Source organism: Nelumbo lutea, chromosome 3, assembly GCF_056320005.1.
Source record: "Nelumbo lutea isolate HS-2025 chromosome 3, American lotus-T2T, whole genome shotgun sequence".
NCBI lineage: Eukaryota > Viridiplantae > Streptophyta > Magnoliopsida > Proteales > Nelumbonaceae > Nelumbo > Nelumbo lutea.
The window spans coordinates 12555809-12572299 of NC_142686.1; the positions used below are offsets into that span (position 1 = coordinate 12555809).

General features: G+C 36.8%; 1 protein-coding gene across 3 annotated transcripts in view; it reads right to left on the reverse strand.

Moving 5' to 3' along the window:
- Positions 1–16491, reverse strand: part of LOC148862999 (phosphatidylinositol 4-kinase alpha 1-like) — a 78524-nt gene that overhangs the window by 19670 nt on the left and 42363 nt on the right. For 2 of the 3 annotated variants that reach the window (XM_088978631.1, XM_088978633.1), the window contains exons 14-18: positions 12903–13117; positions 3385–3568; positions 3112–3248; positions 2837–2990; positions 45–311 (exon numbers count right to left, since the gene is read on the reverse strand). In XM_088978631.1, coding sequence (XP_088834757.1) covers positions 45–311; positions 2837–2990; positions 3112–3248; positions 3385–3568; positions 12903–13117 — 957 coding nt within the window. The remainder of the gene's footprint in view (positions 1–44; positions 312–2836; positions 2991–3111; positions 3249–3384; positions 3569–12902; positions 13118–16491) is intronic. The other variant, XM_088978632.1, reaches the window with a different exon arrangement.

Genomic DNA, 16491 nt, shown 5'->3' on the forward strand with positions numbered 1-16491 from the left:
ATGATCATGACAATAGCAATAATGAACATCATGTGATGACATACCCCTTCATCATATCGCAGAGCCTGCACCAACTGTGGCATGAAAAAAGTCACACGTTCAGGAGGATAGGACTCCAAAACTCTAAGAACATAAGCCATGACGCGTGGATGACCCTTGTATGAAGGAGTGAGGAACTCAAGAGCCTGTGTAATTGAACAAGCAGCCCAGTGTGGCAATTGTTGTAAAATCACTGAATTCTCCTCAACGGTCTTTGGAGTGACAAAAAATGGCAATGCTTCAGGTATGCAGCGAATATCTAATATGTGCAACTGCATGAAAAAAAAAGCATCAAAGCCTCTCTAAATACAGATTGTAAAGTGTACATTAAATTATACTTCTTAATTAAATGCCTGTTAAATATCAAAAAAGGAAAAAAAAACCACCATCAAAGCTCAAAGTAACAGAAATCATGAAAAAAGAACAGGGGTGGAGGACTCAGGAATGACCAAAGGAAACAACATAAAGCTTCTGGTTCATGTGCAGAAACAGAAAGATCACAAACATGGGACATTGCCACAAATGAACTTTTTTTTTACAGTAAAGAGAAATTTTCATTAATAAGAAAAACATAAAAAAAGTACAAATTTGGGTAATAAGAAAATCACCACCAAGTGCAGCAATGGAATGCAAGAGGAGAATTTTTTTTTTCTTAATGCAGATAAACAACTTGGAGTAGTTTTAATTAGGACTGCTCAGAAAATAATGGGTTTAAAATAAAGAAAAGAAAGTGCTCTTATAGTGGAAAAATACAGAACAAAGTGCAGCTGTTGGTAACATAGAGTGCTGCTGGCAGCAACATCACACAGAAAAGAATCAGAGAAAGTTGAAAGATAAGGTATTGTAGCAAAACTCATATAGAAAATTGGTTCTCTATTAAGAAAAGAGCAATAGAATAATAGAGGAACAGAAGAGAAAAATTCAATAGACGATGGAAAGAAGGGAAAAACATATACCCAAACAGGTGCCTTAATAAAAACAATTAAATAGTATATTTTTCTTTAGATTATTACAGGTGGTTGGCCAGCCCACTTTTTACTCTCCTACCGATGTTACAGAAAATTAGGTCTCTCTTATTCTCCTAAGAGAAGCCCTAATAAGTAGGCCAATTGAACTTTCTTGTAAACTAACTAGGACTCCAAATCTAAATCCCTAATATAACTCCTAACAACGTGGGATCTTTTCAACATAAATGTAACTCAAACAGAGAACCAATACGTCTCAATAAAACTGGAAAAATAGAACCAATCCAACAGTATGAATAATTATGAACATGCATTGAACCTCTTCACAAAAGAGATCAAAAAGGGTACTTCTGAAGATTTTTCAGCAACAGAGGTTGCCTCAGGGTTAGTTGGGATTGTTGGCCCGCTTCTGAAACATAGAATGCTGCTGGCAGCAACATCACACAGAAAAGAATAGAGAAAGTTGAAAGATAAGGTATTGTAGCAAAACTCATATAGAAAATTGGTTCTCTATTAGGAAAAGAGCAATAGAATAATAGAGGAACAGAAGAGAAAAATTCAATAGAGGATGGAAAGAAGGGAAAAATATATACCCAAACAGGTGCCTTAATAAAAACAATTAAATAGTATATTTTTTCTTTAGATTATTACAGGTGGTTGGCCAGCCCACTTTTTACTCTCCTACCGATGTTACAGAAAATTAGGTCTCTCTTATTCTCCTAAGAGAAGCCCTAATAAGTAGGCCAATTGAACTTTCTTGTAAACTAACTAGGACTCCAAATCTAAGTCCCTAATATAACTCCTAACAACGTGGGATCTTTTCAACATCAATGTAACTCAAACAGAGAACCAATATGTCTCAATAAAACTGGAAAAATAGAACCAACCCAACAGTATGAATAATTATGAACATGCATTGAACCTCTTCACAAAAGAGATCAAAAAGGGTACTTCTGAAGATTTTTCAGCAACAGGGGTTGCCTCAGGGTTAGTTGGGATTGTTGGCCCGCTTCTGAAACATAGAATGCTGCTGGCAGCAACATCACACAGAAAATAATAGAGAAAGTTGAAAGATAAGGTATTGTAGCAAAACTCATATAGAAAATTGGTTCTCTATTAAGAAAAGAGCAATAGAATAATAGAGGAACAGAAGAGAAAAATTCAATAGAGGATGGAAAGAAGGGAAAAATATATACCCAAACAGGTGCCTTAATAAAAACAATTAAATAGTATATTTTTTCTTTAGATTATTACAGGTGGTTGGCCAGCCCACTTTTTACTCTCCTACCGATGTTACAGAAAATTAGGTCTCTCTTATTCTCCTAAGAGAAGCCCTAATAAGTAGGCCAATTGAACTTTCTTGTAAACTAACTAGGACTCCAAATCTAAGTCCCTAATATAACTCCTAACAACGTGGGATCTTTTCAACATCAATGTAACTCAAACAGAGAACCAATATGTCTCAATAAAACTGGAAAAATAGAACCAATCCAACAGTAGGAATAATTATGAACATGCATTGAGCCTCTTCACAAAAGAGATCAAAAAGGGTACTTCCGAAGATTTTTCAGCAACAGGGGTTGCCTCAGGGTTAGTTGGGATTGTTGGCCCGCTTCTGAAATCCTCCTAAAAATTGGCTTTCTTCCCCAAGTTGCTTCTTTTCTTTTCTTTTTTTTTTTATTCTGCATCTACATCTTTGTACTAAATGCGGTTGCAATTAATCTCATCATCACTATGTCCATTTGTTTTCCATGTACATTTTGTCTCCATTTCATTGTGGCTTCTAGAAAGAAATATGAGAAATGAAAACTTTAAAAGCAGTTGTAGCATACCTGAACTAGTTGGGTTACTTCAGCTTTCAAAGAGGAAATTGTTGGGAACCTTGAAACCAAGCACAAAGCAATCCGAGGATCCACAGAAAATGCAATCCTAGCATATTCAGCCCATTTCTCTGAGCTAAGTTTAGGCCTAGAAGACAAGTTATCCCTGTTAAGGAAAAGGCTTAAGCCAGTAAGAAAATAACCAAAGTATTAAAATCATGAAGAACATCTGGGGAGCACTATCTAACCAGCGTCAAGACTAAAATCAGAAACTTAATGAAGTTTACTTTGAATTCAAAGGTTGTGCCCAGACTTCAAGCCGATCAGTTTCATGCTGGCAAAGCATTAACAGTAACTGCTTTCGTTTTTCCCTTCCAACAGCATAGTTTTCCATTTTGCCCCATATGGGATGATAATGATCCTTCTGCACAGAATTATTATGCCCTATGAATTAGTGGGGAAAAAAGCAGTATACTTGAAATCCTTATACATGGGAAATACTTGTTCAGCAACTAAGTCATTACTCAAGCTTTTCTCCAGGTAGTAAAATTAATTCCTACCATATCACCCAAAGAACCTTCATTTTCACGTCCCTGCCCTTTCAGAGATGAATCCGATTGATCCACTCGCTCGTTCAAAAGATAATGGACAAATACAGAAATGGATTGAGCCTCACTCTGAGCAAAATTCTTGTTGTTTGTATCATACCACTCAGGCTCATAAGCAAACCAACCCAGGGCGGCACTGCAGCATGCACAGGAATCCAAGTTCAAATTTCATATGGAAACACATAAAATTAGGAAACCTTTTAAACTAAATAAATAAGAAAATTCCCAAATTCAGGTGAAATAAGGGATAATAAATGAACAACTGTTATCTCTCCAAACAGGTAATGCAACAGTCTTTCACTTTCTATTTTAGAAAACCTTTTATTCACTAATAAAAAGTATGTCAGTACTGGCATAAACACAGAAGCAGAAGTAAAAAATTTGCACCAAAATTAGCATAAAAAACAGATGAAAGGCATCAACATGTATAGTTCATTGAATTCCCACAAGAAACCACTCAGCACCACAGTAAGAGACACTGCCAATCTAATTTCAAAAGACAAAAATAAATCATAATGTTCCTAATACCTTGTCTGCAGCTTCCTAGACCCTAGTTCTTTACAGCAATGGACCAGTTAATGACACACATGGAAATAGCAATTCTACCACAGTTGAATCTTTTAAGATAAATAAAAAAGACTTCTACCACAGTTGCATCACTTACACCCTGCTGCAGTGGAAGCATTTACTTGGTTGCAATCCTTGAACAACATTTTCACTATTGATCATCTGAAAGGCTAGAAGATATTCCATGAAATGCCTTTGCTTCATGTATAAAACAGTAAGAGCTGAAAATATGTATCATATATTTCAATTAATTCATCCAGTGTATAGTTTTGGATTTCACTTGGGTATATTTTCCAGGACACCTGGACTATTAGAAGATCAAAATTCTACTCATATTCAACCACATAAAAAATTCTATTGTTGCCATTTGGGGAGCAGTACAAAATTTGTTTAAGCATCAACCCTTTTGTAGTCTGTTGGGGCATTCGGAAAGGAAGAAACAGGCATATTTTTTACTGCAGCAACAATCCAGTAGAAGAATTGTGGCTCACCCTCACTCTATGATGGCAGAACTGCTTTGGATCATCTAGAGTTCAAAGACATTAACAGAAGAGCATTGGATGCTTATTTTAGGGTTATTGTGGACATCGATACCAATTATGAAGAGATATTGTTCTTGGGCTGTTCATTTTACTTTAGTTGGTTTTCTCTATTTTCTTTTGATAAGGTGACATGTCTTCACCTTTGTTGAGAGAGTGAGTTATATACTTCAAGAACATTTTTGCATTTCTTGTTTTTTCTATCTGGGGTAATATTGTGATGTACAAGCCACAGCACTCAAGTATGCAGGGGCATGTGAAAATTCTGAAAAATATCAGGAAAGGGAAATAGCAACTCCTCTAATTTTACTAGTTAATTTTTTTTTCCAGTAGGTATTGGATTAAAAGATCAAAAATTACATCAACAACCCATGTATAATGAGGAGCCAGTTGGAAAGTTTAAAGATGTTGAAAAGAAGAGAGAAGAAGTGTCGAGAATGCTTGGTGTGTGTTACTGTTCACACCAAGAGACTTCATTTTACTTCACAAGCAAAATTACAAAGGTGCCCTTAAATAGGTGCCCAAATACAAATATTCATAAAAGGACAGAAATGCCCTCACACTCTTAACACTCCCCCTAAAGCTGAGCATAGATATTTATCATGCCCAGCTTGTTCAAATTGTTGTCGAGCTTTGATTTGGGAACGCCTTTAGTAAGACAATCAGTCAACTAGCCTTCCGACCTCACATATGGTAGACAAATCTCTCCACTGGCAACTCTTTCTCTAATGAAATGCTGATCAACCTCTATATTTTTATACGATCATGTTATACAGATTGTGGGCTATGTTTATGACAGCTTGATTGTCACAATATAATATCACTGGTGTATCAATTTGCACTCCCATTTCTGTCAACAAGTTCTTCAACCACAACAAATCTAAGACACCGTGTGCCATAGCTCTATACTTTGCCTCTGCACTAGATCGAACCACAATTGATTGCTTATTGCTTCTCCAAGATACAACATTACCACCCACCAAGGTACAATAGCCAGAAGTAGACCACCTATCATCAATAGAACCAGCCCAATCAACATCAGAAATGGCCTCTACTTTCAGATGCCCAGGATTAGAATACAACATCCCCTTTCCTGGACATACCTTCAAATAGGCAAGTATTCTATTCACAGATTGCATATGAGATGATCTAGGCTTGTGCATGTATTGACTAAGAACACTTAAAGCATATAATATATCTAGTCTAGTCAGACACAAGTAGAGAAGGTGACCGATAAGTCTTTGATACACACCTTTGTTAGGAAGGACATCTCCATCATCAACTCCCAACTTATGATTGGGATCAATTGGAATTTCAGCCGGTTTACAATCCAATTTTCTTACCTCCTAAAGCAAATCAATGACATATTTCCTCTGAGAAATATAAATGCCCCTCTTTGACTTTGCGACCTCAATCCCTAGGAAATACCGGAGAATTCTAAGATCCTTAATTTCAAATTCAGTAGCAAGGAAACAAAAACTTTAAGGAACCAAAAGGCACATGCCCAAGATGGTGATTCCACAATTTCAATTGACTTACTTTCTCATCATGACAAGACTCAAACTTGCACATCAACCCTAACATTGGAGACTGACCAAGAAGATAAACTCCATCAGCTTCATGTCCACTACCAACCGTCTTCCTCGTACTCAGGTCCTAAATGACACAATGAGATGGAAAGAAGGTTAAGGAGCAATTATGAGACTTTGTAAGAGAACTAACAGATAAAAGATTTCTATGCGATTGTGGAACATGGAGTACAGAGTTCAGAGAAAGGTTACTGATAAGTTTAACTCCACCCAAACCCAATATTGGGGGTCTGGAATCCATCGGCAATGGTAATCTTACCTTTCCCTAAAAAAAGTCTATAAGTGGTAAAGTAGGAAGGCATACCAATCATATGATCATTGGCTCCTATGTCAATTATCCAAGAGCTAGAGGGAGGGGCGTGACACGAAATTGTAGTACCTGATTTTGCAAAGGCACTAGAAGAAGCATTTGAACCAGTAGATGTAGACAACCCGCTCTTTTCAAGATGGAGTAAGATGCCTCTCAATTTTTCTATCACATTAGAGGTGTCATGAGTAGATGCCGAAGCAGGAGGCTTTCCCTCAAGCATGTGAGTCTGAGAACCATGACTTGTAGTAGTAACATAAGCATTTAATTTCTTTCTAGTTTTAAGCTTCTCAGGTTTCAAGTGGGGATTTAGTTTCCAACATCTATCCTTGGTATGCTTCAGCTTCTTACAGTATTCACAAAATACCTCTTCAGATTTACCAAAACTCTACTTAGGCTTTGTGGACACAAGAGCAATGTGCTCACCTACAGACACTTGCATCATAGCATTCCTCCTACTCTCTTCATTCAGCACTAAAGATGTGTTGCCTAGTGAAGTCATAATCAGCATTCAACCCAAAAAGAAAATTAAAAACTTGGTTTTTTTCAATATACTTCCTATACTGTTCAGCATGATCCTTCCACTCCAAAGCCTCAAGATGATAAATTTGTTCCCAAATTGATTGTAAGGAGGAGAAATACATGGCCATTGATTTCTCCCCCTATCACATATTACATGCTTCTCTTCGCAACTGATAGATTCTAGTAGTGTTTTTCGCTTGAGAATAAGTTGCAATTAGTCTATCCCAAATATCTTTAGTTGTTTGAAGGAACATATAGTTACAGGCTATGTATGGCTGCATAGAACATACAAGCCATGACATAACCAACAGATTATCCTGCTCCCATTTCATAATAGTTTGGATCTTCAGGCTTTAGCTTAGCTTCCTTATCGGTAATAAATCCAAGCTTACCTCTTCCATCGATTGTAAGCTTGGCTGATTGAGACCATTCAAGAAAATTTGTTCCATCAAGTTTTATAGTCATTGCTTCCCAGGAGAACATAGGTAGGTACACGGACGTCCTTGTGTGAGTCCATCAATCACAACCCCTCAAAAAAAATTTCTCACCAACACAACAGTATTCCACCACCAGCTAAACTCTCAAACACCTTTCCCACAAGGTTAGACATGAGTTACAACTAAAAAACAAGGAAAAATAGGTACTGGCGGCATGGGAAGAAAGAAATTTCCCCAAAAAAAATTTAGGGCTTCAAAAAATTCAAGATTACTTCCTACAGTCCCAAGGGTTTACCACAACTCAAACACAAGAGGTTTCAGTAGCAACGAACCCACCATACGAGCATGCAAGCCCTAAACTCTAGATCTGGATTTTTCGCCAATTTTCATCCAAAACAGATTTAAACCACCATGAAACTTATACCAAAATTCCCCTAAAATTAGGGTGAATCAGTGACCATCAAAAACCCAAGAGGATGTCGTTGACTGTACGGACTACTAACGACAATCGACGATGTGGTGATGTCAGCAGGTCTGCTATGAGTCACGACTAGCAGTAGATAGTTTCCTTGATCGTGTGACGCTTTGATACCAAGTTGGAAGGCTTAGAGATGTTGAAAAGAAAAGAGAAGTCGAGAAAGCTTAATGTGTTACTGCTCACACCAAGAGACTTTTCATTTTGCTTCACAAGCAAAATTACAAATGTGCCCTTGAATAGGCACCCAAATACAAATATTCATAAAAGGACAGAAATGCCCTCAAATTCTTAACAAAACCGTACAATGGGAATGCACAAAACAGCTTTACAGTATAGTTCAACCTATAAGCAACCTATCCTTAAAAAAAATAAAAAAGTGTAATGTTACAAAGAATTTCTTTAAATTTTTGGGTAAACTACAGATAGGTACCCTGTACTTTGGGAATAGTGATAGAAAGGTACCCTGAACTTTCAAATGCAACACTTGAGTACCCCAAACTTCTAGAAATAGACATCCTGGTCCAATGCCATTAACCCATGTTACTATGTGCAGCAAAATTACCAAAATGGCCATATATATTTTGAACATTTGTCTAGCTTTATCTCAAGCAACAATAAGAACAACTATATTTTTTTTTATCAATAACGATGAATTGAATTAAGATAATGAAAATTACAAAGGGAGCTAAACAATCTTAACTCCCGAGTACAACCAGTGAACACCAAAAGCAAAACAATTACAACACAACCCAAAAAATAGAGTTTCTGTTCACCCCTTGCCTAGCTAGACCATCTGCCATTGAGTTTGCACTTCTCTTTACCCATGTGCATTGAATTTCAATGTCCTTAGTCAGCCACTTAAATTTTCTCTTTTCATTGTTGTAATTCCAGAGCCTAGAGTTATCCTCTTTTAGCCAGTTCACCACAACCTCAAAATCTCCTTCTATGATCAACTTATTAATATGCATATCCTTGACCCTTTGTACCCCTTCAAGAGTTGCTAGTATCTCAGCCCTCAAGGAATCTCCCACCCCTATTGGTCCAGAAAACATAGCTAACAGATTCCCTTTTTCATCTCTTATTGCCCCCCTATTTCGGATGGCCCTGAATTACCCATACTGCTGCCATCAAAATTCAGTTCAGTAAAACCGTGAGGTGGAGGAATCCAGCAAGAGCGTGAGGCCTTAGTTGAAGCTAATTCTGCGATATTCTTCCAGTTTCTTAGCAACTCATCAATTGAGAATTCTGCAAACAGGGCCAAAGTTTTCAACCAATGTATCACCCTAATATGGATGACCTTCAAAATTACTTCCAAGCTTCTCTCCTTTTTTGAAAAAATCCATAAATCTCTCCTCCCAAACAGTCCAACAAACTGCAGCCCTAATACATCTCCACATAATCTTAGCCCTTTTTCTTGGCCAGTTCGGCATTTTAGTGAATAAGCTTTGCACATTCAAAGGGGGGGTCCACCTGCACCCAAACAAAGAAGTAAACCATTCCCAAATGACTTTAGTAAACTGACAGGAAATTAGTAAATGATATCCAGACTCACCATCAGCTTTACAGAGGGCACAGCAGTGGAGAGACAAACAGCTATTGGGTCTTTTTCTTTGAAGTAAATCTCCTGTATTAACTCTTTCCAAAAAGGCTTCCCAACAAAAACTCCCAACTTTTGAAGGTATAGGATGACACCACACCTCTTTAACAGGGAAGGACAATCCAACAGAAGAAGGTTGTATTAGAGCTTTAAAGAAAGAAGCACATGTGAAAGAACCTAAGGGAGTGAGTGCCCAAATTCTATTGTTTGCCTTTGTTGGCTCTAGGAAGCCCCCTTCAAGAATGGATAACAATAATAAAATACAATCTAACCACCAGGTTTATCACAACACTTAGAAAAAAGGGTAGTTTTGGAATTTTGGAATATTTAACTGACAGAATACCAACGGTTGGACTGGGATGTCTATTTCTAAAAGTTTGGGGTACTCAAAAGTGTCGTAATTGAAAGTTCAGGGTACCTATCTGTCACTATCCCCAAGTATAGGTACCTATTTGTAATTTACCCTAAATTTTTTATGGACAAGAACCACGAACAGAGCTTCCCTTTAACTCACCCTATAACTGTCTCCATCTCTGTGAACCTGTTCTCAAAAATACGCACAGTTCTCCCCATTAAAACGCACCAGAAAACAGAAAATGGTATCATTTCCCATATATTTTTTTCTTTCCTGCTTAAACTCCCAAGCCACCACCCACAGAGAATAGCTCAACAAATTCTGGAAAGGAATCCCTCCAACTAGAAGTATCTAGGACTATGCCCAGACCCGAGAAGAACAATGTAATAATAGACACTATCAACAGCCATTCCCCTTACCATTAACGTTCCCCTTATCATTAACTTATCAACAATCAAACATTTTTCCAAAACAGTTGCCCTTACCAAGTTTAAATCTTGCATTTTTAGTTGATTTACTGCTGTTAGAGGATCTTTGAATTAGTTATTACAGTTTATAAGTCATAAAATAGGGTTATTGTAGTGACCTTTGGACAGGGGTACACTTTTACCCTTGTTTTTATGCTATGGGAGTACTCTTTTACTTTTGTTTTGTTTTTGCCCTACTTTAGTACTCTACAAGACATCCAACCAGCACATAATGAGATTATATCTGAATATCTTCCACCCAGAAAACATGCAGCAGCTTGCCTTCATCTTCTTGATAACTGCTCTTATCTATGCATACTTCTCAACTTGGTACCAGAGCAACCAAGGCATTACTCTTCCACTGATCACAGCTCACAAGTGAGTCTGTTGATACCTGTTAGGCCTATAATGTCAGCAAGATGTTAGGCCAACCTCTTCAAAACATTATGCGAAATTTTTTGATATAACATATTTTTACAGAATTTTGATGGAGAAACAAAGTTATCTGAGATGAGTTTATATATATATTTGGATTTTCTGGAGAAAAATCTCAGAAAAGCAGTCGGTCAGTTTGGCAAATAGTATGATAAGGGTCTTTTTCTTTTTTACTTTTCTGATTTGGGCCATAGATTCCGGTTCATGGGATACTGGACCTGTGGAAGCAAACCTTATCATTTTTGAAGATTTGTTGAAGCTGCAGTGGTTGTTTCTTGCTTTTATATTTACCACCCTAGCCTGGAAGCATGTTTTTCTCTGTGTTATGGAAACAACAGATGTTAAAGAAAGCTGGCCTTTTTTTGTGATATCTAATGTTAGTCAATACCCTATAAGGGTCTTTTGAACCACTGCATGACCGGTTGTTGTTTCCCTTTCATTCTCTTTATTGTGGTGTCCTCTCTTGACAGTTTGTGGTCTTGTGGCTGAGAGGAGGCGGTAAGAGTTGACAGAAAGTGAAGATGGCATCCAGTTCTGGTCGGAGATAAAAACAAATCACCTGGTCTAGCTCTCTGATTAGTGGGTGATAACCCAAATATTCAAATCACTACAGTCAAACTTGACGCTAATAAATATTGGAATGGCATAATGTGCTAAACTGTATATCAATGATTAAGACAAGCTTGGCTACTTGAATGGGAAGGAAAAGCAGCAAATGGTGGAGGATCAGAACTATACCAAATAGGAAAAGGAGGACTTCATGGTATGGTCTTGGCTTATTACATCACTGCAGCCTCATCTAACTTAAAATACATTGTTTCATTCCTTGGCCAAAATAATCTAGGATAGGGGTGGCAGATACAATTTTAAAACCACAATATTGCTTGTTCATGTAAGTTAAGGTAAGAAATGAGCAACATGAGATGGAGAAACCTATAGCAGTTTACTTTTTTTCACTTAATCCTTCGTGGGAGAAACTAGATCATCTAAAAATGGTATAAAAGAATTGTTATGAGAATTCTAGGCAACATTGGAACTTGGTTGAGAAATTAAGAATGCTTCAGTTGATGATCCTGAGGAAATTAAATTTGATTATTGTCAAAATCATGAAAGAAAGTTACAAACTCTATCCCATTTTCAACTTTAGTAGAGCTTCTTTCTTTTTTGCTATGCCTTATTCTACATAATCATGGTATTAGCTCACAAGATTGATAGGAAGATCCATTAAGCAGCTATATGACACCCTAATTATTCTGCCATACACCATTCAATAACAATTTTTTTTTTATCAATAGCCATTCAATAACAATTTGACTCTAGAAACATGCATGGTTGATTATAGAATTGGAAATACAAGACCTTGATATAAACCTGTATGTGGTTATAATTCATCACATATGCGTTCAGGTTATGTAAACAGATTAGAAAAAGAAACAAAAGTTCATGCCACTACCAGGGCATTTACATTTGGGCTATTATTTATTCTGTCATATGTGTATTAGCAAAGAAAGTAGATTTTACAAGGAGAATTGTTGCCTCAAGTGTGTATTAATGCAAGCAATTTTCTGATGGATTGTTGTCCAGCAATTTATGAGTTCAACTCTTTCAAAAGAAGAGATCTTGTATTTGGATGTCATACTCTTTCGGGTATAACAGTTAGTGCATAAAGCATAGTCATTTTTGGGGCTTTTGTATATCTTTATTAATTCTAGACTTTTTTTAAATGGTAAAGTATTGCATTATATTAGACTTTTGTACGTCTTCATTAATTCTAATCAATAAAATATTTGAAGTACCAACCAGAAAGGAAAGAGAACAGCAATAACTTGGAAGTTCAAATAAAAAGGCAAAAGTGAATATCAACATATTAATTGTAAAACGGGATAATGGAATTAATTGATGAAAAGGAGAAAATTCCAAGTAGGTCACAAGAAAACACCCTTTAAAGAAACAAAATTGTCTCAGATAAGAAAGAGAACAAAATAGAAACACTATAAACATCATTGAAAACAATATCTATGACCAAAAATCTTATTCAGAAGTTGAATCATCAATCAGCACCTTCAAATTATAATGGTCGATATTTATAAGCATATCAGTGTGAATCAATTATACAGAACAAACACAAGCAGTAAAAGCCAATATATAACCAAGAAGCAAACAGCAGATGTAATCACCGATAAATCCGGTCCTCCAGCAACTGAAGCCCCATCTTAAAATTCTGTAGATTACGCTGGGACTGGCATGAGCAGAACTTGAGCCCAAGAAGCATGGCAGTGAAAAAGGTGCCAGAAGCTGCAGGATGGCATGAAAAATGCCAAGGAAACTTCATAGTTCCTTGCAGCATTCGGCCAAGAAGCAATAGCTGCTCAACACTTTGATGTCGAATTACCTAGAAAATCAGAAAAGGAGAATATGAAAAAAAAGGACCACCTAAGAACTTTATACAACACTTAAGAGTGATGTATTCAAAGAAATTAATTAATCTGTACAGGAATACAATTTATAAGCAACTTCCAAAATAAAGGGAAAAATTAATTTATTTAAACACTGAATTATAGGTACACATGCAGGTATTAGAGAGAAAAACCAACATTGATTAAATTTAAATGATACAAATTAACATGCAACAATTCACGGCCCTAAGAACACTAATGTCCAACAGTTCATGTTCTTAATAAATGCTGAAAAGTTCATGATATAAAAATTTTAGAGCCATTAAGCATGGAAACCAAAGCTCCCTATTCATCATTGATTCATAAGAAAAAAGTGCAGGTAGAAAACACTAAACTAAAGCCAACAAACCTTTAAAGAAGTTCTTTTTCATGTTTTCTTGGTTTGGAGGGTATTTTTTATAGTAAACATTGAAATTTTACATAAAAAATAGGGAAGTGAAGGTGAAAAGAAGGGGAGGAATCAGAGGTAGGTGGGGTGTGCAGAGGGAGATTTCAACACAATAAAATTTGCAAATGAGAGGAAATGAGGCTCAACAGGTGGCAGGGGAATAAGGGTTTTATGCAGTTTATGAGGACAAAGGATATGGTGGATATTTCTCTATCAGAGGCAAGGTTTCACATGGACTAATAATCATGAGGTGCCCATATTGGAGAAATTGAATAAGTTTGTTGCCTAGGCCAAATGGATGGAGTGTATTCCAAATTTTGTGAATTTTATTGGATTGTGGGTGTATGCAACATCTGAAAACCCACCTTTTCACTTTGAACATTCATGGTTGGGGGAAGAAGGGTTGGTGGAGAGAATGCACCATTGGTGAGAAGAAGTACAAGTTGAAAGGACTGCAAGTTACATGTTCAGCAAGGAACTTTTTGCATTGAAATCTAGATTGAAAAAAAAAATAGAATAGGGAGCATGGTTGTCAAGGCGATGCCTAAGCGACAAGACACCCTTTGAGGCTCATCTCGTCTAATCACCAAGCAGTTTTCTACTTTTTATTATAAAATACTTTTTATTCTTTATTTTTTGAGACTAATTATATAATATACATCATAAAACTGCAAAATATCCATTTTGTGTGTTTATGACTAATTTATTTTTACTATTTTCTTATTTGTTAGGCTTTAGTCAACACAAACATTGCTAAATGCTGTATTGAACCCTCAAAGACTTCAAAGCCTGAACCAATAAGTAAAGAACTTAAAATTGTCTAATCAACACATTTTTTTTTTATTTTCCAATAAGTAAAGAAGACTTCAAAACCTGAACCAAACTACTACCTCTACTACAACAAAAGTAACAGTTCAGGTCCTATATTTTTTTAATTTTCTTTTCCTTCTTTTTATTCTCATGAACATGTTGATTTTCTATACTTTAACATGAACTTTATACTTTTCTAATGAAAATTATGAATAATTATTAAAGAAAGGGAACTACCCTAGGATCTATGTTTTTTACATAAAAAAATCCATCGCCTAGCCTCGCCTTGGTGCCTTGAAAATTATGGTAGGGAGATATTTGGGGGGTGGAAAGTTAAAAAAAAAAAGAGAGTAACGCTTAGATGTAATTATAGAAGTTAAAAAGGCTGAAGAACAAGGTGTACTATCAAATGAGGACAGGCAGAAGGGAGATAAAGAAAGTTGGACTTTGACCATATGCTTACCAAATGAAGTTAGATGGACGTAGAGATCAAGGTGTTTATGGATGAAATAGGGGGATACAAACACCTCTTTTTTTCATAAAATGGCTAGTGAGAGAAAACAGAATTTAATTAAGAGAGTTGAGGTAGATGGGAAATTAATTGAGAAGGAAAGTAGTATTCATCATGCTATAGTAAGCTATCACACAAATTTTTATAAAGAGAGTGGCCCCGGAGAGCAAAGCTGGATGGCATACAGTTTGAGAGATTGTCAGATGAAGATGCAAAGGAGCTAGAAAAGCCTTCTTATGAAGCAGAAATTTTAGAGAAAATTAGTGACATGGAAGGTGACAAAGCATCCTGGCCAGATAGCTTCACCATGGAGCTTTACAAGTGAAGCTAACATTTTATAAGGGAAGACCTGCTGAAGGGTTTCAGGAATCTCATCATAATGGGGCTCTAGAAAGAAGCTTCAACTCAACCTTCATATCTGTGATTCCCAAGAAAAAAGGTGCAATAGAATTGAATGATCTCAGACTTACAAGTTTAATTGGTAGTGTCTATAAAATCATTAAGGGGCAGGCCTCTCTCAGAGATAATTTAGACGAGGATAGTTCTTTACCCATATCCATTTCACAGCAAAATCCTATTAGGGGGCTCGTCGTGGGTTCATTTGTTGACTCCCATTGTCAAATTTCTGCTACTCCTTTGGCTACAGAACCTGAAGGTATGGGTGTCCATTATTTTTTGTTACTGATCAGTGTGTTAAGTCTGTTGCAGATATTCCAGCATTCCACCTAGAAGAGAGAGCTGAAGAAACTGAGGATGGTAATGGAATTCCCAACAATGCAGAAAAAGAGAAGGGTTAGAGGTTGGAAAGGGGCTGGGAGATGAGGCAGATAGAATTTGGACATTGATTTGAGCAGAATTTGAGGGAGCTTAGAAAGAAGGAGGGCTACTTGGAAGAGGACCTATAGAGGGAGGGAGGGGGTGGCTAGTGAGGAGGGTGAGGTTGGGAAGGAAGTTGAGAAGGGAGTTGAAGCGACTTTCAAAGGGGAAGGGAGGAACCAGCAGTTTGGTTCTGGTAGTGAGAGGGGAGAAGTGAAAAAATACTGCCGGAATAATGAGATACAAAGGAGAAAAAAGAAAATAAATAAATAACTGAAGTGGAGAGATTAGTCTGACATTGAGGGTGATCTAAAATTTAGTAGAGGGGGAGAAAGGAAGAAAAAAACTAGGTAAGGAGATTGGCTTGAGGAGGATCTCTAGTTGAAGTGTTATTATGAAGATTATAAGTTGGAATGTGAGAGGATTGGGTAATGCAAGAAAGAGGAGGGTGATTCAGGATCTATTCAAAGAGGAAAAAGCCTGACATTGTGATGCTACAAGAGACAAAATTGTCTGAATTAGACGGAAGATGGGGCTAGAAGTGTCTGGAGATCTAGGGGAGTAAGCTGGGCCTCAGCTCCAGAGAGCATCAAGGGGAATTGTTGCAATTTGGAAGGATGATGTTGTGGAACCCTTGGAGGAACTGATAGGGAGATACTAAGTTTTCATCAAGTTCAAGAATGTGGAGGATGGATTTTCGTAGGTGTTAACAAATGTGCATGGACCTAATACTTGTAATAGAAATAAATCAGTTATGGGAGGAATTGTATGCTATTCAATGATTA